The sequence below is a fragment of the Chroicocephalus ridibundus genome, chromosome 10 (assembly GCF_963924245.1).
Source record: "Chroicocephalus ridibundus chromosome 10, bChrRid1.1, whole genome shotgun sequence".
In the NCBI taxonomy this organism is placed as follows: Eukaryota; Metazoa; Chordata; class Aves; order Charadriiformes; family Laridae; genus Chroicocephalus; species Chroicocephalus ridibundus.
In genome coordinates, this window is record NC_086293.1 from 19593422 (window position 1) to 19615541 (window position 22120).

The 22120-nt window shown below is 57.9% G+C and overlaps 2 protein-coding genes across 4 annotated transcripts in view; one reads left to right on the forward strand and one right to left on the reverse strand.

Annotated features, from left to right (window-relative positions):
• Positions 1–7316, reverse strand: part of MTMR14 (myotubularin related protein 14) — a 33195-nt gene extending 25879 nt beyond the window's left edge. The window contains exons 1-4 of one of the 2 annotated variants that reach the window (XM_063347739.1): positions 7116–7316; positions 6890–7035; positions 1709–1817; positions 598–673 (exon numbers count right to left, since the gene is read on the reverse strand). In XM_063347739.1, the coding sequence (XP_063203809.1) occupies positions 598–673; positions 1709–1817; positions 6890–7035; positions 7116–7238 (454 nt within the window). In that variant the 5' untranslated portion in view covers positions 7239–7316. The remainder of the gene's footprint in view (positions 1–597; positions 674–1708; positions 1818–6889; positions 7036–7115) is intronic. The other variant, XM_063347740.1, reaches the window with a different exon arrangement.
• Positions 7317–8664: 1348 nt separating this feature from the next.
• LHFPL4 (LHFPL tetraspan subfamily member 4) lies at positions 8665–21835 on the forward strand. Of its 2 annotated transcripts, XM_063347748.1 has the most exons (5): positions 8665–9368; positions 19298–19534; positions 19756–19772; positions 20570–20718; positions 21258–21835. In XM_063347748.1, exons 1-5 carry the CDS (start codon positions 8963–8965, stop codon positions 21472–21474), a joined length of 1026 nt encoding a protein of 341 aa, XP_063203818.1. In that variant the 5' UTR covers positions 8665–8962; the 3' UTR covers positions 21475–21835. The 2 variants fall into 2 exon arrangements, with proteins under 2 accessions (XP_063203818.1, XP_063203817.1); XM_063347747.1 differs by having other exon boundaries at positions 8688–9368; positions 20016–21384.
• The last annotated feature ends 285 nt before the right edge of the window (positions 21836–22120 follow it).

Here is a 22120-nt window from a genome sequence, read left to right on the forward strand (position 1 = left end):
ATACTTCCCTGCATTTCCTCTTCCTGAAGAGCCCGTTTTCTAACGTAGACCACTTTTCCTTTGTCATTGCAAAGGACCTAGGTAGATCAAACCCATGACTGCCAGCCAAAACGACGCCCCAATAGTGCTACACAGTGCTTTGTTAAGCCAAGCTTCAGGTTCCACACTACAGACACCCAATACTCCCCCAAAGAGCTTTCCCTAGCATCTGCTATATCGTGCCAGTAGCAGGATTTGATTCCCAATGATTAGCCAAGCAATAGTAAGTTCTTATCTTTTTTCCATTATTCCCATCCCCAATGTTTGGGGATCAGTAGCGCAACTCCTTTAGGCTGCCTTACTTGCTTACACGCTTCCCATAGCTCATTCTTCAGCCTCAAGTTCTTTTGCTGCTGCTTCTTATGAGGTATGGCACTCTGTCCAGTAGTATGGTGCTTGGAAACGGACAGATTTCAGGCTTTGCCCTATTATGCAGGGCCTGATACAAATGGGTCTATGCCAGAGCTCCGCACCTGCTCTCAGGAAGAGCTTGGTCTTGAGTCTAAGACACTGTCCCAGCCTAACCAGGCAGCCAGCCACACACGGCCCCCCACTCACCTGAGAAGATATAGTTGTAGCCAGTGCGCCCATAGAGCTCTCCCCAGCCGGCCAGTGTTGCTGATCTGCAAATATGCTGGAGGAAGATTTTGTTATTAACCACCAGGAGTCTTTCCCTTAACAGGTCTCTGAACTATTTGCTGTCACATTACATAGAAATGGTTGGTACCTACAGCTACCACCTCTCAGCAGTCTCCCCTCCAACCCTGGTCCAGATTGAGTTCTCCAAACACATGGAACTCCCAAGTGCCTTTATCTGTAGCTAGTTTTTAAATCACACTTTCATCTCCAGCTCTCCAAGTCACTAATACAGTCAATTCCTGCCAAGTTAGCGATGTCCATGCTCTGTTAATACCCTGCTTGAGCCTTATTTCCACATTACTGTGGATAAGATTATGGATGGTCCCAGTACGACTCCAGGCAGTTCGCTCCCGCAGGAAAAGGTCAGCAGGTTCAGCCCATGATGGCTTCAGTCAAGCTAGATTAAAATTGTCACAGGTATGATTTTGCTATTCATATGGTGCTTCTAAATTGAACTAAGAAAACTGAATTAAGCTACTTAAATTCTAAATTAGACTACTCCTACAGGGCTCCAATACAGTTTAAGTAATCCACATCAAAATGAATCTAATTTCACTTTCTTATAGATCCCCTTGTAGACAAGCCCACACATTCACAAGACCATTTATGCAATCTTGCCTCCCCAGGGAACAGACAAGGGAAACTTCTCTTCAGAGAGACAAGTTATTCAAAGGGAGCTCACTGCTGGGAAGAAGAAGGGGCAGAAAGCGACAACAGTTGTCCTTCCCCTCTCAAAGACCAAATATCTTTGTCCTTCAGAAGGAAGAAACATAAATATGGGGAAAATGTTAGCTGTTTCGTGCAATGCTCATGACGTGGAGGGGTAAAATAGCCTGAAGCCCCCACAGATGACTTATGCAGCCTAGATAGCAAATGCTACCTACTATTACAGGCTGCCTGCTTGTACCCAAGAACAGATTTTTATAGCATTCAGAAAGGTGACAACCAACTGAAGACATGGCTGCACAGTTCAAACGGCAGGGAGAAAGGTCATTCTCTAAGTTGAGATAGGTAACCCATGAAGCTTTACCTTTCCCTTGTACAGAATAACCGGGCAAACAAATCGTCCTCTACACCTCGCCATCTTACTTCGGTTGATAAGGTCCTGCAGTTTGCCAACCTGCACAGTGCTCTCGAACCTAGTGGAGAGAGGTTCAGTTCAGTACACGGAGCATCTTCTCAGGCGCCTTTCAGCGAAGCTGCTACAGACACCCTGGGCTGTAATCCCCATCCCTTTTGCCTAGGAGCCAGCATCTGAAGTTAGGAAGCAAGAGGAAACTTCTTTAAGAGTTACTTCTGCAGCTATACAACATGTCTGGATGCTTTCTGTCACCTTTTCTTTATTTTGAAAGACCAGCTGCACAGCAGGGGTCAGCAAGCATCTTCAGGAGCTGGCAATATGAGAAGCATCAGAATGGTCCGCTACAAACTAACATGTGGATTACTAACAAAGGACTACCAGGGCAAGCCAGTGTCTACAAAAACATATGGTCTGCTTTCCTCCCTACCACTTTTCCATCAAAAAGCTCAGTACTACCATCAGGGTGAATTCACTATTACAGTGATATTTTTGCAAGGAGAATGAAATAAAATAGAGAATCAAAGCTTGAACACTCAATGAACCTTAGTTCCAGTCACTTAAGCACGTGTGTTGCCAGGTAATTAGACAATTGTCTGTAAATCAGCTAGTGGGTTGAACAAGGCTGTTAGATTGATGTCAACTGCATCTGCATAACTAAATTTTGTTAATCTGGTTAAAGTTAAAACAGAAATGAAATGCGTTCCAAGTTGGAGACATTTTGGAAAGAAGTTAAAATTGCTGCAATTTGTCCAAGTACTGGTCTACGTTCGTTAGGAATCCAAATTGACTTCTGAACTACACAGACCTTCAGGAGGCACAGTCAACGCAGGGAGAAGTAGAGTTTCCACATGGAATTGGAGAAGCATCCAGACTGACATAATAGAAACCAGATGAAGTGTGGAAATACAAAGCTGCATGGTCACACGCTTAGAGATGATTAACAAGAACTTCCAGTTAGCCCTTTCCAGCAGCGGAGCTCAGTACAAGAGCCCAGACGAATCGGTTGATCTCTAGATGCGTGTACGTTATCAATATGGTAAGTCTGAAAACAGGGTCAAATAAGATCACGGGAAACTCTCTGGTGGGATGGAGAAGTACCAACATTACTGGGCAGAGCGCAAGACCTCAGCTGAGACAAGTGATTCTAGTGAGTGTGAAAAGGCACAGCAAGATGATTAGGATGGCCAGGGGACAGTCTATGCTGCAAGAGAAACAACCTCAGACTGGTTGACAGAGCAGACGAAGATGAAGTGAGGACACAACAATACATGCATTAGGGTGAAGGGGACAACTAGCGACGAAGGGGGAGAACTCCTCCAAGGCAAAGGACAATGCTGGCCTAAGAACAAATTAATACCTTTATGTTGGAAATTAAAAGAAAGTTGCTAAGCTTCAGAATCAGTCAGGAGCAACCTACCTGCAGCTGCCATTCTGTGAAGGATAAAAAAAATAATCTATTATTAACACGGAAATTGATCTGTTTATGGAAAAGATTATACAAGGTGGTGTCAGTGGAAACAGGGTGACAGTAACCAAGACCTTCTAATCCTACCTTTTTTTTTTTTTTTTTAATAAAAAAAGGACTCAATTCACAGAATTCATAGTCAAGGTTTAGTATTTTTCCTTAAGTTCCGTAACACATTCATAACTATAACTATTTCGGCTGTCCAGTTCCAAAGAGCTTTGGCACGTACCAGAATTTAAAGAACAAGAACCCAAGCTAATCCGATCTAAATGTTGAGGACGCGAGGGTGCTAAGTGCAAAGACAGGAAAATGCTAACAGAGTACGAGAGATTGTGTGCAGGCACCCGATGAACGCAACCCGAACTCCGCTCATCGCTGTCACTGCAACAGCCAAGAGCTCCGCTCCGCAGTCTGCGTCCCTCCTCAGAGAGCACGTGAGTAACAGATGCCGCAGGAATGGCCTGCGAGCAGTGAGAAGAGAGGCCCTCATGTATAATTCCCAGTACCAAACCATTTTGAAACTTTGAGAGATTCTGACGTACAGATTCGGTTGTGGGGTCGTTTTTAAATGAATGCATGCAATTAAGAGACACATCCCTGCACTACGCTCCAGCTGTCTTTGTGTTTCCTTTGCAAATAGAGAAACAAGAATAGCTCCACTGCACTGCTTCCAAGTCCAGAAGATGGGATTCAGCAAAAAAATAAAATGCCGGGAAGATCAGAAATTACAGAAGTGCCTCCCCAAGGAGCTGAGACAAGCCAAGAAGTTTCACCTCTCGGCACACCAACTGCACTTCCCCGGAGAGACATCACAGCACTGGGGAATGAGTCCGAGCAGCTTGGCAGGAACCTGGGACACAGAGCAAGCGGGAAGCCCAGCGCCCTATTGGGGACACGAAGAATAAGCCCCTCTCCCAGGCTTCTGTCCCTGTTCCCTGGGAAGCCTGCACAGGCACCGGAGAGATCCGCCCCGCTATCTACACGGCTCTCGGACCTTCTCATCTCAAGAATCATCATCAGTAAAGCTAGAATAAACACTGAAATGAAGATAAACACAGTAAGTAAACATAGTTGTTCTGAGATGATTGTAGTGAGGGGAAAGGCTGCTCTGAGGAACGGGTGCAACACTCTTACAGGGACAAGTAATTAAACGTAGCATAGACAGGAGTAAAATCCACCAAAAAGGGTTTGGAAAACGGAGCACTCTTCAACAGTAGTGTGAAAGAACATCATTAAGGCTGCTTGGGACAAGGTAGAGAATGAGGTGGAAGGAATGATGTGTATCTTAACTCTTTCCTAGACTTTTGGGTGTCTTGTGTTTTCAGAAGTTTGTCTTCCAGAAGATACTACTGGGCAACCTTACCTCTGTGTTAATCCCCTCGGCCCTCTCCATTAAATCAGCCCCTAAACCTGAATTCAGATGTTTAAATGCAAGGGAAACACTTCCTAGAAGAGCAAGCAACTGTTTTGTCAACTTCCTTTGGGAGTTGCTTGCCTTTGGGTAGCCATAACAGCGCTGGAACCAAAGCGTTCCTCTCGCATTGTTAGATTGCGTGCAACTGTGATCATATTTGTCTGGAGTGCAGACAGGATCATCAGGTAAAACCAAAAGACGGCCGGTGCCTGACATGTAGGCATTTTTCATTAAGCGCAGTCACAGTAACTCTAAGACAGCGAGTAAAGAACTGAGCGCACCCCTCTGTTTCCATTCCCTGCAGCATCTGCTTGCTCCTTCTGGGAGGACGTCAGAGTTCTCCAAGCACAGGGAAGGTGCTCCTGGCTGTCAGACGCGTCCTGATACCTTCTGTGGCTCCTCGCAAGCAGCGCCTTGGTTGACAGCCAAAAATACACATAAAATTCCTCCCACTACCTCCTGCACCTGCCTGGATTTCAGAGTACTGTTGTCAAAGTGTGATGAAGCAACATCCTTTCTTCCCCAGATGCCCAGCCACAGAACGAACAGGATCAGGAAACCGATCTGGGTTAAAAATATCCACTTTTTGCAGTTTCCCTGCATGGCTTCAGAAGCAGCTGTAACAGCAGAACCGATGGGGCAGCACAGAGTTCAAGCAAGCAAGAACTGCTTCCAAAAAACCTGGGTATTCTCAGAAGTGTGAAGTGCCCTGCACACTTCAAAGAGATCTTACCAGCTGATTAAGAACATTAGAAAGATGAAAGGCAGCCAAAGACACTCCGTCCTAGAGGGAGCGTCCCGTTCACTGGGAGAGGTTCTTGTGTTCTGTAACACAAGAAGTGCAACAGTCTCTATTTCATAATTATTCCATAGAGTACAATGATGCATCTAAAAACCGGATTTGTCTAAAATTATTTTGCGACTTTTGCAGAGATTATCACTTAGAAATCAGGAGGACAGGGATGATGAAGGGTAGTCTGTTTCCGTGACTCCCTGGGAGAGTAAATCAAGACTTGGAATGAATCGGTATTTAAAATGTCAATTGCCACTGCTGTCTTGCAAAAGTCTCGGAAGAAAACAGGGCCCTGAGTGTAAGTACACTTGTTTTGAATACTCATCAGAAAAATTAGGCATTCTTTGCTCTCACAAGAACAGGAAAAGCAGAAGCATTTGGTTTCTCTTCCCTAAAGACACTCCTAGTTACATTTACAGCTTCAGACTTCAGCTTCCCCTTTTTTGCAGCAAGGGGTTTAATATTTTCTAATCTGATCTAACCATTAAGCAGAAGTTCTCCCACCTGACAATGAGTTGTGGCTGACCCCCTCCTACAGCACCTGGTCCACATGCCAGCTGACGGTTTGCCTTCCTCAGGCAAAGCAGCTGGAAAGGAACCGGTGACAACCGTCCTTTTGAACGTGGTACTTCTGTCACAAACCCAGTTAAGACTGCAAAATTGCATTATGTTTTGTTGGAAGAGAAAATCATAAATGAAAGGCCGTCGTTAGTGCCGCACAGAGCAGCTAATGCGCAGTCAGAAGCAAGACTGACACGATTCTGAGCTTGTGGGTCAAAGTCCAGAAACATGTTGGCTTAGATTTGCACTAAACCACAACTAAAATGCAAGCAAGCACTTCCTGTTCACTCACTAAACCTCAGCGCCCACTGACACATGTACCACGGTGCAGGCAGATTATTTCTGTCGAGGCTACCTCATCTGTCCAGCCCCATTACCCGCCTTGAGATGCTTTCCAGACTAAAATTTCCCTGATCAGAGGCCTTCCAGCACGACCACAGGCACTTCATGAAGACAGGGAGAGCATCACGCAGTCCTGCTCCCAACCATGAGCTCTCTGGGCGAACCGCAGCACAGCAGTTGTCAGGATCTACCGGAGGGCAGCGGAGCTGGCGCTGCCCGGGAGCACCCCCTTTGCTTGACGCCCCCCAGGCTACAGACTTCGCTCAGCAGCTTGGGAGCCCCAGAGGCCGGGGGAGCCCGGAGGCGCCCCGCGGGAACTCGGCAGCGAAGCGCAGCCCTGGCAGGCGCCGAGGGCTGTCCCGGGAGCGGCGCACCCCCCGGCTGACACCGCCGGCTATAATTAGCCGCAGCGCAGCCCGGCAGGGCTTCCCCCGGCCGGCGGGAGCCCCGGAGCGGCAGCCAGCAGGTGCGGAAGCTCCCCGGGGCAAAAGGCGAAGCCGCCGCCCCGGCTGTCAGCCCTGCGGGGTGGGAACCGGGAGGGGACCGGGGCCTTACGGGTCGCGGCCGGCGCAGGCGTCGCGCTCCAGGAGGACGATGTGCCGCGGGTAGTGGGCGCAGATCTCGCCGTGCGCATTGGGGATCACGCTGTACCGGTAGTCGCGGCCAAAGAGCTCCAGGCACCGCCGCTCGATCCGTTCCACCTGAGGACAGTCACCGGTCAGCGGCCGCCGCACGGCCACCGGGCCCCAACCCCCCCGGTCCCGGCCACCGGGCCCCTCACCTTCGCGGCGGCGCCGCCGCCGCCGTCCTTGGCGCGGTACTGTGCTCGGGAGAACTCCAAAAGCAACTCGGCCAAGGCGCGGTCCCCGGAGCCCGCCGGGGGGCAGCCGCGGGCCGCCGCCATGCCCGCGCCGCTCACCGCCGCCAGCCCATGGCCCCGCCCCGCCCGCCACTTCCGCCCGCCGCCGCCGCTTCCGCCCGTCCGGCCAATTACCGCCGCGCAGGCGGCGCGCCCCTTCCGCCGCGCCCGCTGGCGTCATCGGGGTGCGACGCGCTCCCGCCTCTCGCTGCGCCCCGTTCAGCTCCGGGGCAACCGAACGCACCCCCCGGCTCCGTCCTCCCGCACCCGGCACCGGTGCAAGGGCTGGGCACGGCCCAGGCTCGGCAGGCGTGGGGCGGCCTCCGGGGGCGGGCCGTGCTCGCCAGCACCGGAGCTGGGGGGAGGCCGAGGCTTTGCATAAGCCACGTTTAGGCCCGCAGGGAGATGGAGCAAAGGCTGTCGGGCCCCGCTGAGCGGCTCTGACGGCTGCTCTTCATAAAGAATCCCGGGAGGGGTGTTAATTAAAGAAGCCTCCGTCGGGGTGTGGCCGCACGCACGATGCCAGTCACCGTGGTGGCAGCGGCTCGTGTGCCCGGCGTGGGAGCAGGACGGGGCCATGGTGCAGGGACAGGGACAGCTCGTAGTGTTTGTACCGGGGTGAACGGACACCCCTCTTCCAGAGCAGCCAGTTCCTCCGCTCGTGCAGGGGAATACAGAGTTTGGGTGTATCTGCACATGTCTTGATTTGCAAATCAGCCGCGAACCTTAACAAGATGTGGAAGCGGGTGAGGCCTCTGGAGCATTTCAAGAGGGCCAAGTTCAGCGATGGCTGCCATTAACCTTAGCGGCCTTGAGAAGAAAGCTGGCCCGAGATGGTCTGGTCCCTGCTGTGGTTCTGGGTCCAGCGTGAGGCTGCTGGGACAGGAGGAAGGAGGATTTTGCGGGACACCTGCCCGCATACACACACCTCAGGCTGACAGCCTGTGATACCTCACCTGGCACACGTGTGTGCGTGCCGTCGGGGCACACGGGAGGCGCGGGATCGAGCCCTGCTGCTCCCAGTGCCTGCACACCCCACGCTGGCGGCAACCGACATGCCCCGGCCCCACCGAGTGGGCCGGGAAGGCCCGCTGCCCGCCGCGGGGGGGCCAACTCGCAGGTCTCCCCAGCGTCGCGGAGGGGCCGGGGGGGGATAAACGCCCTCCCTTGTCCCTGCGGGCCCGCTTGGGGCAAACGTGCCCACGCGTGTCCCTGCTGCCATCAACGGGGGCCGTGCCCACGCCCTGCCGGGGTACCGGGACGGGCCCGCCACCGCCTCATCGCCACCTCCACCATCCGCTCCGAACCGGGCCGGGGCTGCCCGAACCGGGCCGGGGAGGCCCGAACCGAGGCGAGGATGCCCGAACCTAGCCGGGGCGGCCCGAACCGGTCCGAACGCTGCCGAGCCCGTCTCCGAGCCCCGTTCGGGGCGGAGCCAAAGGCGGCCGGTCTGGGCTGGGCTCCGCAGTGGCGGAGGGGACAGGGGAGGGGACACGGGAAGTGTCGGGGCTGGGGCCGGGGGGGGGGGGGGGAGTGCGCGCGGCCGCGCTCGCGCGCGGCGGGGGCGCGCGCGGGGCGCAGAGGCGGCAGCCAAGATGGCGGCGCGGGTGGCGCAGGGGCCGGCAGCCCGCGGGCGCGCCTAGGCCGCGGTGTGTCCCGTCCCCGTCCCCCCTCCCCCACCCCGCCCCCAAAACCCGGGCGGGGTCCCCGCCGTCCCGGTCCCCCCTCCCCAACCCCCCTACCCCGCCCCGCCCGCCCCCTCCGGCAGGATGCTGCCCTCGCAGGAAGCCTCCAAGCTCTACCATGACAACTACGTGCGGAACTCGCGGGCCATCGGCGTGCTCTGGGCCATCTTCACCATCTGCTTCGCCATCATCAACGTGGTGGTCTTCATCCAGCCCTACTGGGTGGGCGACAGCGTCAACACCCCCAAGCCCGGTTACTTCGGGCTGTTCCACTACTGCGTGGGCAGCGGGCTGGCGGGCCGGGAGCTGTCGTGCCGCGGCTCCTTCACCGACTTCAGCACCATCCCCTCGGGCGCCTTCCAGGCGGCGGCCTTCTTCGTGCTGCTCTCCATGGTGCTGACGCTGGGCTGCATCACCTGCTTCGCCCTCTTCTTCTTCTGCAACACCGCCACCGTCTACAAGATCTGCGCCTGGATGCAGCTGCTGGCAGGTACACACCGGCACACACCCCCCCCCCACACCCCACCCCACCCCTCCCCACCACCCCACCCACCCCCGGCAGGCATCGCCCCCCACCCCCCCACCCCCCACCCCCGACCGGCCTTCTCTGGGTTTTGGGGCGGGGGACGGGTGTGGGGGACCGTGGGGTTGGCTGGGATGGCAGTGTCAAACGTGGGGCGGTGGGTGTGGGAGCCCCGGGCGCTGGTGGCAGGACCCCCGGCCACACGGAACACCAGGATTGCTCAAGGAAGCTGGGCTGGGTACAAGCGGTGCGGGGACATGGTTCCAGGAACCAGCCACAAGGCTTCCTGGGACACCCAGGCCAGGCACTAGCACTGACGGAGGACCAGAAATGGGCACCAGCTGAGGGCACTTGCCCCTGAGGCTCCCCAGGCATTGCTATCAGGGCCCGTGGCTACAGGGAACACCAGGGTTGCTCAAGGAAGCTGGGCTGGGTACAAGCAGTGTGGGGCCATGGTTCCAGGAACCAGCCCCAGGGCTTCTTGGGACACCCAGGCCAGGCACTAGAGCTGACAGAGCACCAGAAACAGGCACCTATTCTGGCTACTGGCACCCGGGGCTCCCTAGGCACTGGTATCGGGGTCCATGGCCACAGGCAACACTAGGGTTGCTCAAGGAAGCTGGGCTGGGTGCAAGTGGTGCAGAGCCATGGTTCCAGGAGCCAGCCCCAAAGCCTCCCGGGACACCCATGCCAGGCACTAGCACTGACAGAGCACCAGGAATGGGCACCAGCTCAGGGCACTGGCCCCCAGGGCTCCCCAGGCACCCGTATCAGGGCCCTGGCCACAGGGAACACCAGGGTTGCTCAAGGAAGCTATGCTAGGCACAAGTACTGTGGATCCATTGGACATCCCAGCCAGGAACCAGCCTCAGGATGGACCAGGGCTTCCTGGGACACCCAGGCCAGGCACTAGAGCTGACAGAGCACCAGAAACAGGCATCAGCTCTGGACACTGGCATGTGGGGCTCCCTAGGGAAGACCTGACCCCAGGGAACCACAGGGCTCCCTGGGACACAGTGGGAAAGCTGGATCAGGGACTCTCCTCAGGAGACCCCAGAACAGCCCTGGGGTACCTGGACAGCCTGGAGCACCCTGGGCCAGGGACCAGCCTCAGGGCACCCCAGTACACCCCAGTCAGGGGCCAACTTTGGGACACCCTACAACAAGAGCTGTCCCACAGAGGCAGGGACCAGCCCCAAGGATGCCCTAGGACACCTGGGACCAACCCCCTAGGGACCCAGACCCCCTGGGACACCCCACATCAGGGAGTAGTCCCCTTCAAGCCAGTGGGAGCTGAGGAGCCCAGTCTCCCTGTCTACCCAGCCCCAAGGGCATCCCTGAGCAAGCCCAGCCCGGAGGGGATGCCCACTTTAGGGGAACCCCTAGCCCCTGAAGGGACCCCATCATTGGCAGGAGCCCATGCATGGAACCTCCCAGCCCTGTAAAAGGACCTGTGCACAGACGGACCCTCCAGTTCCCCCTTGAAGAGATGTTGTGCCCAGCCTTCCTCCATCCCTCCAGCATCATCAAGGGGCTCTGAGGACAGACCTTCCCTAGCTCTCTGCATAAAAACATCCCAAGTACAGCGCTTCCCAGTGGGACACCATATATTTGCCTTCTGAGGATGTCTCCTCAGAAGTGCCTACAGGCTCAAGTCCAGTCATTTCCCCCAGAAGTGGCCCTTTTTATAGATCCTCCTTTGCTCCCTCCAGAAAAGAAACCCCACTGTAGGTGTACCCCAACACCCCCATAGACTCACGCCTCAAAGGGACACCATGCAATAACCCAGACTTTTCCCAAGAAGGGGACATGGTGCTTTTGTTGATAAGGATCCCAAATATCCCCTTGTATGCAGACCTCCAAGCTGTCCTCACAGAGGGTCTGTCCTTCTGGTAGAAAGACCCCGAGAAGAGACCCTGAGCTTCCCCCGGTAGTGAGACCCTTCACTTCATTCTGTCTCCGGTTTTACCACAAGTGGAAAGACATTGCGTTACTTCCCACTTCATAGAAGGTGTGAATAGGCCCAGAGCTTCCACCAGAAAGATCCAGAGCCCCCCATACTCCTAATAAAAGCGTCCCACTCTGCCCTCCTGGGAAGAAGGCTTCCTCCCCCACCATGCTAGGGGCTTGCAGCTGGCCCAGCTCTCTTCTTTGCAGCTGGCTTGGGCTGAAAAGCCTGACCTCTCCTCACCCAGATCAGGACCACAGCCAGACCTGGTGTTGCCTTGGCTTATCGGGAAATTCCTTCATCTTTAATTTTCCCTCTCCCGAAGATTTACCGGTTTAAGGCAAGCTCAGAGCCTAAATCCTACCGATTGTCAGCAGCTTAATCAAGTGGCTTGGAGCGCCCGGCCGGTGCTGCTGCTGCACAGGAAGCTGTGTGGTGGAGGATGCTGCACCAAAAGGCAGCCCCGGTGCCTCCTGTCCTGCCCCCAGCTCAGGGCTGGGGCAGTCAGGGCAGCACCCTGCGTCTGTCACCTCTGGGTACCCCTCGCCCTGCCCTGGGACTTGTCCCTGCTCACACTTTGCACCTTGTGGCTATGTTTGTGTTGCTCGCAACTGTGGTTGTGAGAACCCCGAGTGCGTGGCTTGCTGGGGCCGTGGGTTGTCTCTCCTGGACCCAGCTGGCCCAGGCTTGGCTTGGAGCTCTCCCATAGCAGTGGGGCTATGCGGCCTTTCTGTGTCGGGGAAAGTCTGAGGCGGCATTCACAGAGACTGGCCATCCACCCTGTGCTGAGGTGGGGCAGCACGAGGCAGCTTCTGTCCTGCAGGAGAGGCCGGTGTTGCCATCAGGGAGGGCCAGGACATGGCAAGAGGGAGCCTCATCTGGGAGGATGAAGCAGGGCTGAACTTCCCTGGGCATGCCAGAGGCAGCCGCAGGTGGATGTGTTACCTTGCACGTGGAGAAGGAGCTGCCGTGTCCCATGAAGAGGAAACCATGGGCCAAATCCCGTGGGTAGGGCAGGGCGGGGGCCCGATGCAGGCTCCAGCATGGTGTGATGGCAAGGTTCAGAGAGTCACCCACCTGGGAGGTCAGAGGGTTGTGCCACAGCAGAGGGCTTGGAGGAGCAGAGAAGGGAAAGGCGTTCTTCTTGCCTGGGGGAGGTTTTAGCTGAAGCACCACTGGCAGAAGCAACAGCAAGGCCCAAAATTTCATGGTCTCACTGGTGAAAACCACAGTGACGAAAGGCAGTGATGAAAACAAGATGAAAGGCAGAGAGATGGGCCAGAGGTGGGTCCACCCAGTCTCTGTGGGATGGCCGGTGCAGAATACAGGGCTGCTGAGCGAGGGCATGAACAGGCTCTTCAAAGAGGAGAAAAGTCAAGAGCAGGAAAGTCGGGGAGGAGGATGATCAGGAATTCAGTATCTCTTTCAGAAAAAAAAAGAAGTTTAAATCGTCAATGTCTAATTAGTGGACGACAATCAAGGAAGGGTTTAATTAGAGCTTCACAGAAAGCCCCAGCTCAAAAGCCACTGCCCCCCTAGGAGGAAACTGGATCTAATTAAGAGGAGAGACTGCTTTATCGCAAATAGAAACGTAGCCATCTGCCCTGTTCAAAATCCCAATAACGCAAAACTGGAGATTTTGCTAAATCCTTCTGTTATAAAACCAGAAACAGTCCTTTAACATGAGCACGTCAACAACTGTATAACTCACAGCACCCTGATGCCTCCCCAGTCCTCAAAATTAGCGGAGAAGCTCCTTCAGAAAGTCCCACGGGATGATGCTTACTTGAAGAGAAATGGGCTGCGTGGGTGATCCCTCTCATCCACCCTCCATGGAGGGCCGGTACGGGAGCGAGATGAAGGCAGCTGGGCTGGGATGCCTCTGTTCCACGTAGCAGTCATCTGCTGGAGACCAGAGCCCAGGAATACACCACCACCACCACACACTGAGGTGGCTGCCCAGGAGCTTGAGCATTTCCTCCGATTCCCTTATTCTGTGCTGTAACGCAAGACGTGGTCAACCTGTGAGTTGAGTCCAAGCTTTGAACAAACTTGTCCTGGTGTCCGGCACTAACGCTGGAGCGAGAGACCCCAGCTGCCTCTGCGTGGCACCGCACCACGTGCCGTCTGTGAGGACGGTCACTCTGAGTGGGTCCAGGGCTCTGTTTTTAGGGGGCCTTCAGGCAGACCCTTGGTTTTGTACTTACAGTCTACTGAGGGTCAAAAGAGGCGGCCAGCTGAGCGTGCAGTCCCTCTTGCAGGGAGAAAGTGACTGGCCGCGTTTGAAGGTGTTTCCCCACTAGACCCACTTCTTTCAAGTTCAAGTCCAGCAGTTGGTGTGGTGGCACCTTCCAGCTCCCCTAGGCCAGATCTGGGCACACAACGTGCGGTGCCTTTCCACCTGAGGCCATGTCATTGGCCGCGGGGCTGGGGTTTGTCTTTATCAGTGTCAAGTTGGAGTTAATTATGCTGTGTCCAGCCACCTTCCCCGACGGAGAATGTGATAATGCGTATCCATCTCAGCCCTTTCTCCTTTGGGAGACCCCCTTCGGAGCTACACTCGTCTTTCCGATGGGCTCTTCCCACCCACCAGCGTGTGAACTGGGAGCAGAGGCAGAGCCTCAGTGCCTTCATCTTCTGTGCTTGAGCTGCGTTTGTCACCATCTGAGTGGAGACCCCTCACGTGGCGCAGCTGCACGCCATCGTTTCAGCATGTCCGAGGAGAGCAGCGGTTAGGAAGGCCGTTGCCAACTGCTGATCCGATCAGGGCTGAGCCGCGCGGTGTGACGGTGTGGCTGCAGCCTTGTGGAAGAGCAGGGTCTGGCCCGAACAAACACCGCAGCCCCGAAACGCTCCCTGGTGCCGGGGGTCACGCGGTGACTCCGCTGAGCCACGTCAGGATGGGCTCGTCTTCCCAACTGGGGCTCGGCTGGAGAGCCAGCTCCTCTCGGAGAGAGTTTGAGGTTTCGAAAAAAAATTGTTCTCGTGGACATAAAAGTCATTCACTGAAATTCTTAATGAAAAAATGAGAGACAGGCAGCACTGCTCCAAACTAGCTAGGCAGTGTAACTGGGCCAGCTGCTTTCTCTGCTCAAGGGAGAAATAGTGCCAGTATATGATCTTCCAGGTGATATGAACTTCCACCCGCCGACCTCACAGCAAAAAGACGACATCTCTCTAAAAAAATTTGCATTTGCTGAATTGCCGGCTTCTGGCCCCAGAAAAGCTTTCCTGAAGATTTTCCCCTCTCCTTCCCCTGCCCCTCCTGTTGTACACTGGGGACAGGAGCAGCGACACGGCACAGACCTCGTGTCTGCCCAACACCTTGTGCCCCGCAGCGCCCGGCCCTGAGCTTTGGGAAAGCAGCGTAACCCTCTGGCCACGGTGGCTGCCGTCCCCGCCGTCCCGCGGTGAGGGACCGAGCCGGGCACTGCGGAGCCGCTCGTGTCCCGCAGCTTACGTCCCTTAACTCTTGTTCCAGATAAAGTAACTGTCAGTTCTGATTCATACACACTCGTAACTCCATTCTGAATCCTGATGACTTTTTTGGCTCGTAAACAGCCTGTGGAACAAAATGCCGTAAGGGAGCTCGTGTCTGTGTAAATGGCCGATGCTAGCCCTCCCGAGCACGCTGCCTTTAATTTTCCTTTATTTTTGAGGGATTTCTATTTTTAGGAAGGGGGGGGGGGAAATTTTTTTGTTCCCTTTCCTTTTGGCGCCCGGCTCTCAGGAGGTTTCCTAGTGAGCAGCAGCCACCCCAGACTCCAAAGTCACGGCACTGTCCCTGTTCTCCTGGAGGTTGGGGGGCTGGTGTGCAGTGCCCAGAGGCACCGTGGTGGGGATCTCCAGCGGGCACCCCACCATGTGCTGATGGCACAGCATTGTGGTGAGCGGCCGCGGGCACCTAGAGCTTCCTCCCCTTCGGCACAAGGTAGATATGAGGGCAGGGGGGGTCACCAAAATACCTGTGGCAGAGGTGGGAGTGATGTGCACAAGGGAAGGGGACGGGCAGCTCGCTGAACCCAAGGGAGGGGGAGCTGCTGCCCACAGGGCCAAATGCCTCGCTGTCCCCAAGCCCCTTTGGGACCCAGCAGTTGCTGGTTTTCCCCCACTTACCCCCACGTTTTCCAGTTTTCACTCCCCCGTGTGTCCTGTGGCAGCGCGACGCTCTGCGCGTCCCTGGTTGGGGGGAGGCCACGTCTTTCACGTGTCCTTAGCGCCTTCCACCCATGGCAGGCGAGAGCAGTAAAAACCAGCCTTCACCCAAACCTGCAGGCTAAACTAGACAGCAAAAGAAGTGATTAAAAAAAAATCAGATTTGAATCCTTCAGGCACAACTGCACAGGACTGGGGCGGCGCTGGGATAACCGTGGTACTCGGCAAACACGGAGGTTACTCAGACGGTCCAGATCAGCTAAATGCACCTGCTGCCGGGGGACGTTGTCCTGCCAGGAGGAGCCGCCTCTTCTCTCTCTGCTAAAATCTCATTCCAGTGTTGCGGCCCGAGCCGTAACACTGAATTCCCTTCAATTAATTTCTTCTGCCAGGATATCAAAAGCCCTTGAGATGCCCATTACATTTCTAGGGGGCTCTGACGAGGGAGCACCGCGGAGTGGGAAGCCGTGAACCAGCTGCAAAGCCAAGTGGAGAAATGCTGGTTCCCCTGGGCCAGAAGCCCAGCAGCATCCCGCGGGCAGCCCTGCAAACCTCGGCTGGGTCACCCTCCCTCCGTGTACACCCTGCCCCGGGGATCACCAAAATGCCCCGTCTCAAATCCGCCTGGCCAACTGGGAAAACTCTGGAAGAGGGAGTTGGAGCCCAGGGCCTGGGGGAGGGATGACAGCTGTGGGGTGTGACGAAGCAGCTGGTTGTCCTTGGGGACTGGCACCACACCCTCAGAAGAACAGGAATTAAAACCAAAATGGATGGGAGTTGGGTTTTTCTTTTTTTTTTTTTTTTTTTCCTTTTTAATAGCATCTCTTGTAGGAGTCATCACTTGGTGTGCTTTTCATGCAGTTGCAAGGCGTGGAACTAGGCTGTTTTAAACAAAAAACGACACTTTCCTGCAGGGTTGCAAGGGACCTCGGGGCGTTGGGAGGCAGGTGGTGGCAGATCGGTGCTGGGGGCAGAGGGACGGGCAGGTGGAGCCCCGTCCGCGCGCCCCTCGGACCTGCTGCGAGGGGCTTGTTGAAAAGGGCAGCGCTGGGGTCTGTTGGCCGTGCGGGGATCCCCCTCCTCGTTCTCCCTCTGCACGTCAGTGTCGCTCCTTGCTGCAGGCACGGGAGGGTGTTCCCAGGACACTGGGCGGCCCGGGGATACGCGGGAAAGGGAATTGCTTGTGACAGAGCAGAGGACTCGGCTTGCTGCTGGGAACGCGTAGGACAGATGGGAAGAGGAGAGCTCCGCGCCGCCCTTCGCTGGGAGAGGAGCCGCCTTTGGTGGCCAGGCCCCACCATGGCCACTGCCCGGGGAGCTGCACGGCAGAGAGGGGCTCCTGGGAAGAGGCCGGTCGCCCTCGGGCAGAGGCGTTCGGGTACACGCGGTGGCTCGGGAGTGCTCCTTTGCCCTGGTAGTGAATTTGTACTTTAATTCTCTCTGGCAAACGGGGGCTGTGAGATCTGGGGCCGAGCTCCTTGAGCTGCTCCACGGGCCAGGGCACAGGCTGCCCTCGCCCCGGTGCCAGCGCAGAACGAGCACAGGGGGACAGGAGGGACCAGGGCAGGCAGACGCAGGGTAGAGCCAGCCCCAGTGGTCCTGGCAGTGGCCACCGCTGCCTGTCCCCCGTGGCTGTGTTGTGACAACCTGCTGCACCTGTGGCTCACGTGCTGTGTGTTTTTCCCGTACCTTTTTGAGCCGCTCTTTGCTTTCGCCTTAAATGCCGTCTCTTGTGTCCTCCACGAGTGCCGTAGCCCTCCAGCACGTTAATCCACTGCCTCCTGTGTCACTGCCCCGTCCTGCCATGTTTGGGACCTGCTGATGTCCTGGGGGACCCTCACCCCTGCAGCTGAGGTGTTTGCAGAGCAGCGAGCTCTCAGCGACCTCCTGCTTTACCCGGGCAGCCGCATCCACCCAGATCCCAAATAAACTCTTGAAATGCAGAGGAAATACTGATGCTTGCGGAGCCCAGGGAAAGACCCAGGGGCTGCTCTTCTGCTCCTGCAAAGGGCTGCCCCAGGGCCATGCGCAAAAGCCAGGAGCCCGGCCGAGCCCCTGCTGGTGGAGATAAAATTGGCAGCTGATTATTTTTTTGTTTATTTAAATTTGCCTTCTCCTGCAGCCTTGGGCCAAGAGGGGCTGTTGCTGGGGGGGCTGCTGCCCACCCGGGCAGTGGGGGTGCTCGCCTTGCCGCTGGCCGTGCTTTCCTCCGGCCTCACTGCGCTCTTTTCTCCTCCTCAGCCATTTCGGCAGAGCCGTTCCAGCCCTGCCTGTTTCCAGCCTGGGTCGTGTCAGCCTGACCAAGTGCTGCGGGGCCAAAACCACCCCCTCGCCGGGGATGGCCACGGAGCACTGTAGCTTTTTTCCACGGCTGCACTGCACCAGTGGGGTCCTAAAATCCTCTCGGCACCTCCGCTTTCCCAGGGAGAGTCCCTGCCGTAGGTCTGCTGCTCTCCCCCTCGCCTTTAATTCAGGCACTCGTCTGAATTCAGTGGCATCTAGCTCGGAGGTGCCCAAGGTTGCTGCTCACCATCTACTGTGCAACGCATGGCGTCAGTGCTGATTGTATGTTTCTTTCCAGAAGGGATGGTTTGGGGTTGGTCTGGTCCCAGCGGACAGGGAGTTCCCGCAGACCCGGCCGTGCTCGGCTGGGTGTACCTGGTGACGACGTGCCGGAGATGCCGGCACCTCACGCGTGCACCGCGCTCCACAGCCACGCGGTGCCGGGCTGCGTATGGTCATAAATCAGGTCGCAGAGCTCCCCTCTGTCCGTAAAGATGCTTTTTCCAATCAAATGGGCAGTGTGGGGGGAGGAGGCAGAGGCCAGGCAGCAGCTGGCAGGTGGTATACGTGCTGGTGTGCGGCTGCCGAGGGCGACTCGCCCCGGCGTCCCTGCCCTTTCCCCGGGAGAGCTCATCAGGATGCAGGGGCCGTGCCGAGCCCCCGTGTGATGCCCTGTGCCAGCCCTGCGCTCCCTTTCCCCCCCTCCTAGGACTTCTCTCCCTACCGAGAGCCGTTAAAAGCTCACCTCAGCCCCCCCGAGACCACCGCGGCAGCACTGGCGCCTGGCCGGGTGTTTGCTGTCCCTCCAGCAATGAGGGACGGGGAGGCACTTTGTCACTCATGTGGGCACAAGCCTCTCTCGGTTCTTTCCTAACCCAGGACAAAAATACTCACAGCGCATCCCAGCTGCTCTACAACGGCATTAATATTTTTAGCCTTCCCAGCTGATGCGGGACGAGGAGCTGTTGTACTGGCTGTAGTCAGAAAAAGCGTCGCCTCCTTACCTTGGCAGTCACAGGCTTTGTCTCGGCATTTCCCTTCCCGTTCACCCTGGTGCTCCCGGATGTCTCCCTGCCTGCGGGAGCGTGCGGGATGGAGGCAGGCTGAGCCGGCGAGCCCGCTGGGCGTGACGCGAGGTGGTGGGATGTGGGTGCTCCCCGGGACGACGACAACCCTCTTGGCAGGCAGCACCCCTGCCTGCAGCCCACCGGCAGCTCCTGCCCACGCGCAGAGAGCCGGCGGTGACGAGGAAAGCCCGTGGGAAACCGCTGATCCCGTGGTTGCCGCTCGAAGAAACCGAGCCCCTGATGTCCACGTTTGTGCCTGGGGCAGGTTTGGGGCAGCCACGTGCAAATGTAGCCCCCTGGGGACTCCCGCCGTCACCCCGTTGCGCTGCCTGGCTGTCATGGGGTCAAGGCAGACGCTTGTGCACTGACGGGGGGGTCTCAGCTCCCGGCACTGGCACCCCGGAGTGTCCCCCTGACGCTTCTCCCTCCTCTCGCCCTTGCAGCGCTCTGCCTGGTGCTGGGCTGCATGATCTTTCCCGACGGCTGGGATGCAGAGACCATACGGGACATGTGCGGGGAGAAGACAGGGAAGTACTCCCTGGGCGACTGCTCCGTGCGCTGGGCTTACATCCTGGCCATCATCGGCATCCTCAACGCCCTCATCCTTTCCTTCCTGGCCTTCGTCCTCGGCAACCGGCAAAACGACCTGCTGCACGAGGAGCTCAAGACAGAGAGCAAAGGTGAGCGCTGCGCTGCCAGGGGTCCCGGGGCCCCACGCCGTGGCCCTGGGGGGGGGTCCCGGGTGGGAAAAGCCCAGGGATCTCGGCCCCTCCGGCAGCCTGCAGCCGGGCGAGGGTCCCACGGGCTTAACCACCACCTGCAAAGTGAGGCAGGTCGGGCAGGGTGGGAGTGGGCTGCCGGGCGCCCGCCCTGCCTGACGCACTCTCTTCTGTTTTCACAGATTTTGTCGGCACCGCGGTAAGTCCTGAGTGTCACCATCCCGTCCCCCGGCCCTGACTGTGTGGCGTGTCGGGGTGTGACTGTGCTGGGTGGCCCCTCATGGGGTGGGTTGGGGGGACCCTGGCTGTGCGGGAAGGGAGGCAGCAGGGACAGGGAGGCAGCAGGGATGGGGACAGGCACGTGCATGGCACATGCTGGTGGCACGATGGCGCAGTGAGTCCTGCCCAACACCGTCCCCGACCTGCTGTGCTCTCCCCGCAGAGGATATAAGGCCAAGCGCCCGCAACAGGATCCTCTTCCCGCGGCCGGCAGCCTGGGCGCTCCCTCCCCGTCCTGCCCTTCGTCTGCTGCCAGCGGCCACGCAGTGTCCCGTGCCGCCCCCTGGGCCCCACCGCCCACGCTGGGGACGTGCCAGCCGCCCGCCGCATCCACCGTCACCTCCATGTCCACGCCGGCACCGCCATCCCACGCACCCCACCAGCTCCGCACCCCCCACTGCCCGCGGGCCGCCGCCGCCGGGGGAGGATGCCCCAAACCCGCTTCGTTTGAGAACAGCGTCCAACTGCGGTTTTGCTTCGAGGAAAAAACAGTCTCAGAGTTTTTAACAGATTTCTACATCCCCAGGACTCCTGACCCGCAGAATCCCACCTGAACGCGCGCCCAGCGACACCCCGCGCCGGCTGCTCCGGGCCCCGGCCCCCTCCCCGCTCCCATTTTGTACAGCTCCGTGATCCTGTCTCCACAGCTGGGGGACCCGGCGGCCAGGACGGGGCCCAACCCCTACTTTTACGTGTAAATTCATATTCTCTAAACAGGGTAAAGTGACTCGAGCCCCCTGGCCCCCACCCCGGGAGCCTGGCCCCAGGACGTGGTGTTTTCCGGCGCATGGCTGGGGACCACAGGGGCCTCGCTGCCACCGGCCGCTGGGACACCCGACTCGCGCTGCCGCTGAATGTAAGCCCTGGTAAGTGGGAGCAGCTGAACATGCAAAACCCCCCCGAGGCCGGCGCAGGAGGACCCCCCCTGCCAGCCCCCTCCCCGAGCCAGCCGCGGGCTGTTGCCAAACGCCTTCCCTCCCCATCCCCATACGGTGCTTTATCTCCACTGGTGACGGCAAGGCTCTCCCTGCCACACGGCATGGCCGGGGCAGGGGGGGACACCCAGGCACGTCCGTGCCGACCCTGGCATCCTGTCCCTGTCCCCTGCCTGCGCCTCGCTGGCACATGGCGATGGCCCGGTGTGGCGCTGAGCCCAGCAGCCTCCGAGCACGACCCAGCTTCAATCACACACACACAGCACCCAACAGCCAGCACCGACAACCCCGGCACCCTCCCCGGCACGGGCGGCTGCAGCCCGGCTGTGGCTCTGCTGGCCACACCGGCGTGTGTGGGCTTCCCCGGGTGCCGGCTCGCGGGGGGGCTCCGGTCACCACAGCCCTTGCAATGCAATAAAGTCCTCAGCACTGGCCCGGTCTCAGTGCAAGTAGCCGGGGGCTGTTTGCAGGGGGTCCCGGCAGGGCTGGGAGCGGGGCCGAGCTGGGCGCAGGGAGCGGAGCGGGACCGTGGCCCCAGGACGGGCAGCCCTGGGCAGAGGAGCCGCTGCCCATCCGCAGGTACCCAGGCAGGGCCACAGCGCAGGGAGGCTGCTGGGGGACGGCAATGAAGGGCTCCGCAGGAACCACCACCCAGCCCGGGGAGCCGGGGCTGGCGGGAGCCGGTAAGTGGTGCCCTGAGGCCCCGCGGGGCGGCGGTGAGGGACAGGACCCAGCCCAAACACCTGCCGGGAGCCAAAGTCACTTGGGACGGCACCGGCGCTCCTTCTGCCAACGGCCGCTGCCAGCCACAAGCCCGGCGGTGCCAGCGTTCCTCCGGCAGCGCCCGTGTCCTCCCCGGAGCGGGGCTGGTGGGAGCCCCCCGCATCCCCCGGGTCTTGCCAGCTTGTGAGCGCTGCTGCCGGCTGAATTGGAAAAACAAACGAAGAAAATCAGTGGAGAAAGGAATACAGTAGCTGTAATATATCTGTATTTTAGTACAAAGTTTGATACAGTGTTTCACAAAACCTTATTGAAAAATATAATTCAAACCAGACGAGCTCGGAGCCCTGTGGTGTGGGGGGGAACTGGGACGGGCTCCTCCGGACACGGTGGATGAGGACGAGATGGTTTGCAAGGGGGATGTCGGAGGACCTGGCGTGGGCACCGGCCATGGCACGGCTACGTGGGGTGGGGAGGGAGGGGAGCCCACCCTGCGCCCCCCCGTAGGGCTGAGCCTCCATCCACCCACAAGCAGGGGGACACTGGCAGCGCGAGTCCCCAGGGAATGGGTCTGTCCCACCCCGTGGCAAGGCGGGAGGTGGGGTGTGTGGGG

Bases quoted from the DNA above. Each gene is read 5' to 3' on its own strand.
- LHFPL4 (XM_063347748.1), top strand. From the start codon at position 8,963: ATGCTGCCCTCGCAGGAAGCCTCCAAGCTCTACCATGACAACTACGTG. The intron at 9,369-19,297 runs GTACACACCGGC...TCGCCCTTGCAG, and splicing joins CTGGATGCAGCTGCTGGCAG to CGCTCTGCCTGGTGCTGGGC. The intron at 20,719-21,257 runs GTAAGTGGGAGC...GGCTGTTTGCAG, and splicing joins GCCGCTGAATGTAAGCCCTG to GGGGTCCCGGCAGGGCTGGG.